This window comes from Etheostoma spectabile, chromosome 10, assembly GCF_008692095.1.
Source record: "Etheostoma spectabile isolate EspeVRDwgs_2016 chromosome 10, UIUC_Espe_1.0, whole genome shotgun sequence".
In the NCBI taxonomy this organism is placed as follows: domain Eukaryota; kingdom Metazoa; phylum Chordata; class Actinopteri; order Perciformes; family Percidae; genus Etheostoma; species Etheostoma spectabile.
The window spans coordinates 5061756-5071662 of record NC_045742.1 but is presented as its reverse complement, the minus strand read 5'-3'; the positions used below and the strand labels follow the sequence as shown (position 1 = coordinate 5071662).

At 41.2% G+C, this 9907-nt stretch overlaps 1 protein-coding gene across 1 annotated transcript; it reads left to right on the top strand.

Annotated features, from left to right (window-relative positions):
- Positions 1 to 1356: 1356 nt before the first annotated feature.
- smu1a (SMU1 DNA replication regulator and spliceosomal factor a) lies at positions 1357 to 8207 on the top strand. Its single transcript, XM_032528449.1, is given in 13 exon segments — positions 1357 to 1501; positions 2044 to 2254; positions 2682 to 2834; positions 3007 to 3117; positions 3742 to 3870; positions 4002 to 4121; positions 4258 to 4374; positions 4728 to 4855; positions 5020 to 5146; positions 5296 to 5463; positions 5877 to 5934; positions 5937 to 6028; positions 7046 to 8207. Coding segments are annotated over 13 exon segments (1539 nt in total). The 5' UTR covers positions 1357 to 1475; the 3' UTR covers positions 7145 to 8207.
- Positions 8208 to 9907: the final 1700 nt, after the last annotated feature.

Below are 9907 nucleotides of genomic sequence, written 5' to 3'. Positions count from 1 at the left end.
GTTTGCTTTTTTTTGCTCAAACACATTGTGGGACTCATATCTGTGAAGTGTTTTGATGCCAGATATTAATTCATAGCACCGACCACTAGGTGTTTATTTTCACAGTTTTCTTCCTGACTGACCAAAGAAAGGCTAAATTTCTTTGTGATGGTAATGTGTTCCAATTACGTTGGGAAAGGGTAACTTTCTTGCACAGCGAGAATGGCACGCACCTCACATAAATTTAGAAATGTCTTTGTTTTTCTTAGAAAGGATGAAGTGATTGCATTACAGCCTTTTGTGTCGCTGTCATTCTTCCAGCGTGGCGGCGTCTCCCTCTTCGGTGAGCATGCAGCCTCTGCTTTGTCATGCCAGAAGATGGCAACATCTTTCTTCTGCTCTCGTGGTAATATATTCAGAATGACTGTGGTGTTATGGAATTGTGTGAAAACACCTCTCCTCCTCTCCCCATCCTCCTCCTTGCTTCCCGATTTATTTATCCATCTGCAAAGGCAAATGAAACCAAAGGAGGTCTGGTGTGTTCTTGGTGCCAAATTCCTTTCCAACGTGGATGAGGCTCGCAGAGGGATAATGTCACGATTGGCCAGAACAATCAAACCCAGGCTGTGGGACTGCAGATTGAAGTGGTGCTGCTCTGAGCATCATCATAACCTTGAAAGACCTTCACTGGAACAGAGAGGAGAGTCAAGAGGGCCTCTGAGTCATGGCTGTGCAGATAGCGCCCCCTGTTGATCATCCTGGAAACAAACAAGGAATGGCAGGAAAGCAGATGGAAACTGCTTGGCACACTACTGCGTATGAGGCTCATAAGACACACAGTATAGGTCCTCTTATGGACAGAGTCCTGTCCATGCTTTGACTTCCTAGCCATGCTTTGACTTCATAAAGAAAAGATCTGATTCTGGTATATTCTCTTATTCAACTAATTTCTAGCAGAAATCCTGCTGGTGACCATTGCCGACTCTTCTTGTTGGTCCCTGGACTCCATTTTAAGCAGAACTGATCTCAGGTGTATAATATTGAATGACACCACAAAGGTAATTATTGTGGAAGCTTGAATGGATGGAGTTCAATCAAACTGAATATGACTGACATCATTTGAAAAATTGACTGTATACTAAGTAGCCTACACATTGGCTTACCTAAAGTTATATATATATTACATAGCCTATGATTTATTGGTATTATACATAGGCATTTAACGGCTCTCAATCATAATTTTGAGAGCCTTTGTTGTAAGTCAGCTTGAAAAGAAAATCATATTTAACGGTCCGTTTTGTATTTATACAGTACGGTCTAGTTATATCCCAAATTCAGACGTTATGTACCACCTCCACACACTAAGCGTTTTTATTTTGAAGGTCCCTACCCCCCCCCCCCCCCCTCGTACTTCCGTGTTTGCGTCTGTCCTGCGTGTCTTGCTTCTCCTGCAGGCTCAAGAGTGTCTTGTGGTTGCTAATTTGAGATAAATAATCATGTCTCTGGAGGTGGAATCCGCAGAGTAAGTAGTCCAGTTAATTAAACTGAAAGAAGGGTAATTTCTGTATAACTTGCCCGCTAATAACTCCGCATTTGATAACATTGTCTGTCAAAGAGGCCTGTCTGCAATCCGTTAGCATTAGCTTCCTGGGCTAAGCTAACAAGCTAAACTTACAGTACAGATGTTTTCTCGTTTTTAGCGAAGTGACGCTCATTTCAGTCCGAAGTGTGGCTCTGATATTTGAAGTATTCAATTATCCTCATGTTGTATTTTCATTGCATAGTTATGGAATAAACAACTCAAATATGAGCGATAGAAGAAGTTAGCATCAGCTAACGTTACACTGCTAGGTGCCACCAGTCTCCGCTATGACCGGAGAAGCACATTATTCAAACTTAAGCAGCAAAAATCCATTGACTGTTTTTTTTTTATGTTACTGTTGTTACGTGACCCACTAACACCAAACTATGACTCCTCATCCAATACATCAACTCATTGTGATTTGAATAGCTTCAGCAGATCTTGCAATATTTGTTAATCCAAATGTCTTGTGTTTTCCACAGCGTGATCCGTCTGATTATGCAGTACTTAAAAGAAAATAATCTGCAGCGGACTCTAGTCACCCTGCAGGAGGAGACCACCGTGTCCCTGAACACTGTGGATAGTATAGAGAGCTTTGTGGCAGACATAAACAGCGGCCACTGGGACACTGTCCTGCAAGCCATCCAGTCCCTCAAGCTGCCAGATAAGACCCTGATAGACCTTTATGAACAGGTGAGGTCTTGGATAAATTGTTGTCTACAGCTTCGCTTGAAGTGACATATTATGGGCTTCTTTTATTTTCTCTCTAGTCTGTCTTTTTCCCCCCACTTCATGAACTTAATTCACCAGATGTTTGATTGCTTAATGTTGTCTCCTCTTTGGTCTTTGTGTTGTGTTGTTTTACGCGTGATTGTTGTCCCATTTTGTTTCTTTACAGAAATTCTTAAACATGATTCCTGTTGGTTTCTAATATTGTTCTCGCTACGTCTTTCTTAACCCAGATGTATTAGTTTATCGTTTTTGGAATTTAAAAAAAACAAACTGCATTTGTTCTGGTGTTGTCTCATGTCAATAGATCTTTCAGTGAAAAGGACCTGGTGGGTCATTCCTGAAATCACATGTCCTCTAAATATGAATGTCCGTGTTGTTTCCTGAACAGGTGGTGTTAGAGCTGATCGAGTTGAGAGAGTTGGGTGCAGCCCGTTCCCTCCTCAGGCAGACTGACCCCATGATCATGCTGAAACAGACCCAGCCAGAGAGATACATCCACCTGGAGAACCTGTTGGCTCGCTCTTACTTCGATCCCAGAGAGGTGAGTCCAAACCAAACGTCTGAAAAGATGCACTCTTTATTCATCCATCCATCAAATCATTTTGCTTTTGGCATCAAAATACCTCCAGTTGCAAATGTTGCATAAAGAGAAAATCTGAAAGACATATGACAGTTGTGCAGCATTTCTGATATTTGTGTTTCTTGATGTCCAGGCGTACCCCGATGGCAGCAGTAAGGAAAAACGCAGAGCGGCCATCGCCCAGGCCTTGGCAGGGGAGGTCAGCGTAGTGCCGCCCTCTCGTCTCATGGCTCTGCTGGGACAGGTAAGTGATCCAGAAACACGCAGATGTGACAAGTGTAATTCATTAATAATTTAAATTTAAATTTAATTTATACTCTTTATTGATCCCCTTTGGAGAAATTAAAATGTACACACTTTACACAATTTACTGTTGTTATTACACACTACACACAGGCCTGAAACACACACACACATGCTCAGGTCCTATACACAGTGAGTGGGCTGCCAGTGCTGGACCAACGCCCTGAGCGGCTGATAATAAGAGACTCACCATAAGATAACTAATTTGTATTTCAATCCTGAAATAGTTGCAACATATTTGCATGGTTGTACCTTTTGATTAATCTTCAAAGAAAGTGAGAGAAGTCCACACAGCAGCTGAATGCCCACGAGGTGTGGAAGGCCAAATTGTTGGCCAAAACGTTGTGTGTGTGCCTACTTTGCACAGTTTGAGTATTTTTCCAGAGCATTCAGCGGTTCTGTGTACTTCACTCACTTTCTTTGAATATTCATTGTTTTTGTCCTGCGCCAGCAAACATAGGGATGTGCACAGCTTCGTCTTTCTTGATTTAGCTTTGACATGAAACTTATGCTGTCATTCAAATAAAGTGCTGCTGATGATTTACTCTTCTTTCTCCTCCTTCAGTCTCTGAAGTGGCAGCAGCATCAGGGCCTCCTGCCTCCTGGCATGACTATCGATTTGTTCAGGGGTAAAGCTGCCGTCAAAGATGTTGAGGAGGAGCGCTTCCCCACCCAGCTCAGCAGACAGATCAAGGTACCCACACTGTCCAAAAATATGGATTGTTGAAAGCAACGCTTTGAGTGGCTCAGCCAGGAGATATGATACATTTTATGACTTAAATGCCTAAAGTGTTCTGACTTAACTTGTTTTTCTTCCCTGCACAGTTTGGACAGAAATCTCATGTGGAGTGTTCACGATTCTCCCCTGATGGTCAGTATCTGGTTACTGGCTCTGTGGACGGCTTCATCGAGGTCTGGAACTTCACCACCGGCAAAATCCGAAAGGTAGCTTAATGCTAAATAACGGCACATAAATCTGATTAACTGTGTGGTTAAATACATAGCTACATTTACTTTTTTTTCATTTAAAAATTACTTGTGCTGACTTGAAATATTTGCACACACTGTTTGTGTCCTACAGGATCTGAAGTACCAGGCTCAGGATAACCTCATGATGATGGACGATGCTGTGTTGTGTATGGGCTTCAGTCGGGACACAGAGATGTTGGCCACCGGAGCCCAGGATGGGAAGATTAAGGTAGACAAGAAACATTACTGCTTGAATCATTTGCGCAGCAGGTTCTTCCTCTAGTACACATGTATTAAAAGAAAACTTGTACCCATCAGGGTTTACGCTAGACATTTTTTTAATACTGTCGCTAATATTCCGGAATCCGGCCGTATGGAACAACTACCGGACATTTTACACTTTAAATAAAAACCCTGAAAATCGCAATGTAAATGGTATCGTGAAATATAATTGGAGACAGCAGTACTCTTCCAATATAAAATCCACTTATTTCCAATGTATTCTTTTTGCTTTTCTGTTGTACAAATACATGTTTATTGGACATTGAACTATGGCATTAAAAAAGAAAATTGTGTGTGTAGGTGTGGAAGATCCAGAGCGGTCAGTGTCTGAGGAGGTTTGAGCGCGCCCACAGTAAAGGAGTAACATGCGTCAGTTTCTGTAAAGACAGCAGCCAGATCCTCAGTGCCTCTTTTGACCAGATAATCAGGTAATCTCATTTCTTGCCGAACGCCTCCCCCTCTTCTTCCAAACTCCCAAGAAAACCTACCAATGAATTCTTCCAGTTGATGACACTACAGTGGTCTTTACTGAACATCTATTGCTTAAAAAATAATTATATGGGGATTCATTTAATTCTTGTTTTTGCTGAAGAATCCATGGACTGAAGTCAGGTAAAACTCTTAAGGAATTCCGCGGTCACACCTCATTTGTGAACGAGGCCACCTTCACTCCAGACGGTCACCACATCATCAGCGCTTCCTCGGACGGCACGGTCAAGGTGAGAGAAGCCGCTGCAAAACGAAGGTGTCTTTTGCAGCTACACAGCTACTGTCTTAATGGCATTCAAGTGCCTGTGCGTAAGCGGTCTATCTTGAGAACACGTGTGTCTGACCAGTGTCTCATCCCCCTGTGTTCGACCTGCTCCAGATGTGGAACATAAAGACCACCGAGTGCTCCAACACCTTCAAGCCTCTGGGCACGTCAGCCGGCACCGACATCACAGTCAACAACGTCATCCAGCTGCCCAAGAACCCGGAGCATTTTGTAGTGTGTAACCGCTCCAACACGGTGGTCATCATGAACATGCAGGGACAGGTCAGTTCCAATCAAATCACTTCTGCACATTACAGTCCAACAGGAAATCGGAGCACAGTGTGGCTCCATAAGTGCTTTTAGGAGTGACTGCACAGTGCTGGAATAGGCTCATGAGCCATTACATAAACTGTTTTTTATCTGGTTTTAAAAAAAGGTCAGTCATTTTGAACTCAATGTTTTATCTCTAAAATACTGAGCAATAAACGTGTAGCTATTTTGAGCCTGTTAGTTGTTTGCTTATGAAACCATCCAGAGCCTGCCTGCCTTTTAACACACTGTGTTGTGTGTGTGTGTGTGTGTGTGTGTGTGTGTGTGTGTGTGTGTGGTGTGTGTGTGTGTGGTGTGTGTGTGTGTGTGTGTGTGTGTGTGTGTGTGTGTGGTGTGTGTGTGTGTGTGTGTGTGTCGCCGCGCAGATCGTGAGGAGCTTTAGCTCCGGTAAGAGGGAGGGCGGTGACTTTGTATGCTGCACCCTGTGCCCCGCGGCGAGTGGATCTACTGCGTGGGTGAAGACTTTGTGCTCTACTGCTTCAGCACCGTCACCGGCAAGCTGGAGAGAACGCTGACGGTACGTGGCTGCTCTCAGGAGCTCACATCAAAGGGTTCGAAAATATCCCATTCCCTCCTGTGCTTCTGCCGCGAAACAAGCTGACTAAAGTTTTGGTTCATGTCCTGGAGCTCTTTTGTCTTTGCATGCTTGTTTTATTAAATGACGTTATAAACAAGCTTGTAAAAATAAAAGTACAGGAATTAATTATGGTCATTGCTGTATTTGTCCTTTTGAGAAGAAACCAAGTTCTCCACAAGTCACATAACTTTAATTTTTTCTTTATGCCTCCCTGCCAGCGATAGCCAGAGGTTTTTGGGTTTCCCCCATACGTGTGACTACGATATCTCAGGAACGCCTGGAGGGAATCTCTTCACATTTGGCACAAAGATTCATTCATACAGGGTGTACTTCGGATAAACAGTTACCACAAAAAGAATGTTATGTCTAGGGCTGAACGATGTTGGGGGAACAAATCTAATGCTGATTATTCTGCCAGATGTTGTGATTAGGATTCAATTTGTATAGCTAAAGTTTATCTAATGTTTAACATTCACTATGTAACAGATAAAACATTTCATGAAGCATTATAACATTAGAGACCATCAAAACTATCTCCTTCTGAAAGGATGAGAACACAGATAGGAATTGCCAGCAATAAGTGTTTTTCCTTAAATAAGCATGGGAACATTGAACAGTCACATGCAGTCATAATAATACATAAACAATTCCAATAAAATATATCAGTATTCCGGTAAACTTAAATTGCTGATACGCCTCAGTTCAGTAGTAGCATCTACATATTGACCTTCTCAGCCATGTTAAATAAAGTAATTAAAATGCTCCTGGACGTGTCCTGTGATCTACTGGTGACAGCTTAATTTTTGCTAGTGAGACATTACTTTATTGTTGTAACTTGATTTAATGTTAATTGAAATCAATTCTAGATCTGCATCTTAAAATAGCAAATAGTCTTTTTGAGTTTTCCGCTATATATGGCGTCCGTAGTTCTAAACCATACGTTCTTTGTCCCTCCAGGTACACGAGAAGGACGTGATCGGCATCGCCCACCACCCCCATCAGAACCTCATCGCCTCCTACAGTGAGGATGGTCTGCTGAAGCTCTGGAAGCCTTGAGGCGTTTGATCCCAAACTGAGACTGGACGTTTGTTTTACAGCAGCTGCTCGCCCCGCTCGGGACACTGCTCTGCCCGTTCTCTTTGGTCTCTGTCTTCTTACTGCACTGGGTGACTCCCTCTATCCCACATCACTGTGAACTTGAGGTTGACGATCTCAGTGACACCATAGGTTTTACATATTCAGCTGCATCTTGACATTAGCACGGGCCATACAGCTGAATGTTAGCAACTCAGCAGCAGTTTGGAGTTTTCGAGTGTTTGCGCAGTAGAGCCTTTTTTGACTGAATCTGGAAGTCTTAGAAACAGTTTGTCCATCACAGAAATGATGAATGATATCTTACAAAGAAACGTTTGCTTTACTTTAATGCATTTTCTGAATTTGTACGGGTATTTTTCATGTTGTTTTAAGTGGTGGATTTTTGGAAATAGGTGTATTTCTATAAAATACGATTATTATAAATACTCGTAACTGTTCATTACACACATTAAGAAAGGTGCTTCCAACAAGATTTCATTCATCCATCCATGATATTGTTTCAGTTTTAGGTAAATTAAAAAAAAGGTTCTGCTGTTCAACACCTGAGCTTTACAGACATTCATTAACTTCTTTTTTGGAGGCACCAACTTCCGAGAGAGGGGGGGGGGAGATGTCAGATGTTCGGGGTGCGGAGGGTAGCTACTAGACTCAGTTTTGTTTTTAAAATTTTCACTCTTGTAAATATGTTTTTTTTTTATTTGCATTTTTGTTTAGTTTTTTTCCAAGAAGACCTGGTTAAGTAGTGTTTTGTTGTCTTTTTTTCTTAATTTCTAACTAGAATTGAATGGCATCACTGTAAAATTCTTTGATATATTTTTTCTGAAGTTATTTAGTTCTTTCCACATGGACCACATACTAATTACATGAACAAAGTCATTGTAAGGCATTTTTTTCCCCCCACACTGTACATACATTTGGAATGAGACTTAATATTTCAAGTTTCTATAACCTGCTGGATGTATGTATTCCCCGTTATTATATCTCGTCTGTGCCATTAAAGCTATTTAACCAGAACAGAAGGAAGGCCCTTCACGTTGTGTTGACCTGTGGTGTTGGAGAACCAGAATATGAACTAAATTGGAGTTAATCCAATCGGGGAATATAAAATTATTTACTTCAGTACAGAACATTGTTCTATGGGACTTTAAAAAAAAAAAAAAAAAACTGAATTGCTAAATGTCCAGTCATGCATGCTGCCTCTGTGTAACAGAAAGATGAAGAGATGAGGAGTTGACTGAGTTTGATCCTGAATCTAGTCTGGTCGGATGGTTGTTAGCACAGCCGCTCAGAGTGGGAAGGTAGTCAGCGAGACTGGTGCCAGGATTTTGGTTACGCATTCAAAATAAAAGTATGGATTTGTAACTTACCTAGTATGTTTAAGAGTTGTCACCTTTTATAAAATGTGCTAGTCAGAAGCAAGGAACATGGCAGTTAACTTTTAGGTCAATATGATACATGTTTTACTTTAATCATGAGCTTGGAAAACAACAACCTGGATTACCTGTCCATAGACGATTTCCGACTGGAGGGATTTTTGTAGTTCCAGGAACATAACGTTCCTAGAACCCTTTTTTTCTTGTGTTCTAACTGGATCGATTTGGGAAATTCCTCTGACCACAGTTCCTGTAACTCTTTTCCTGTACTGTTGCTATAACTACGTAAGATGAATGGGAGTCAATGCAATGCTAACGGCAGGTGATGGTTTGCCTAAGATACTCCCCATAGGAGGGACGCTTTCCGCATGCTTGCTTACCACCTTGCATGGCACACCCTCATACTCTACTTCTGACTGGCTAGTAGTCCTTACCTAACTACTGCACATATGGAACAGAAGAGAGACGCCTCACTCTGTAGCTAAAACAGAGAGCTCAACACAGGGTGATAAGAAACAAAAAAAAATTGTTTTTTGAAAATGAAACCATGGAAACCTATTCTGTTAAAGCCTCTAAATACAATTATGAACCTGAAAAGAAGCAGAATATGGGCACTTTAAGTAACCTGGGGGTTGGTGAATTCCCCACTCCGCTTCTCAACTGCGTGCATGCCTAACATGAGGCTTTATGTACTGTACTTTACGGGTGAAAACAATCCTACGTTTTAGGGCTTCAACAACAATTTTCATTATTGATTGATCACCTGATTATTTTCTCAAGCTCTTGTTTTGTCAGAAAATGGTGAGAAATGCTTGTTAGAGCCAAATGTGGCATCTTCACATTCCTCGATTTATCCACCCATCTGTCTTAACACCGGAGTAAATTCAGTTTGGTATCATATATCACAAAGAAAAGCAGCAAATCTTGTTATTTGAGAAATCAATAGAAAGGATTTGGGGCCTTTTTGTAACTGTCAATTTAATTTAAGATTTTCTGTTGATTGACTTATTGTTTCAACTCTACTTGTTATTAAGACACTTTCTTATTCCTCACTGCTGTTTATCATATTATTTATTCAATTTATTTAGGAAAGGGGACAGTGCAAATTAATAAAACACATGATTTTTTATGGGTTAAAAATAACAAAATTAGCCAAAAGGCTGTTTTTCCTCTGTTGTCCCTGACCTTGATTGTTTAAAAAGGCTTTTTAAAACAAAGCTTTGCACAAAACAGCACAGAAGCAGAAAAATTAGCAACAAAACAAAGCACAACGCAGAACTTCCAACACAGCTTTTATTTTTTCAATCTGTGACTGGAAGTGGTTTTTTTGTTGCATTGTGGGGGACTTGAT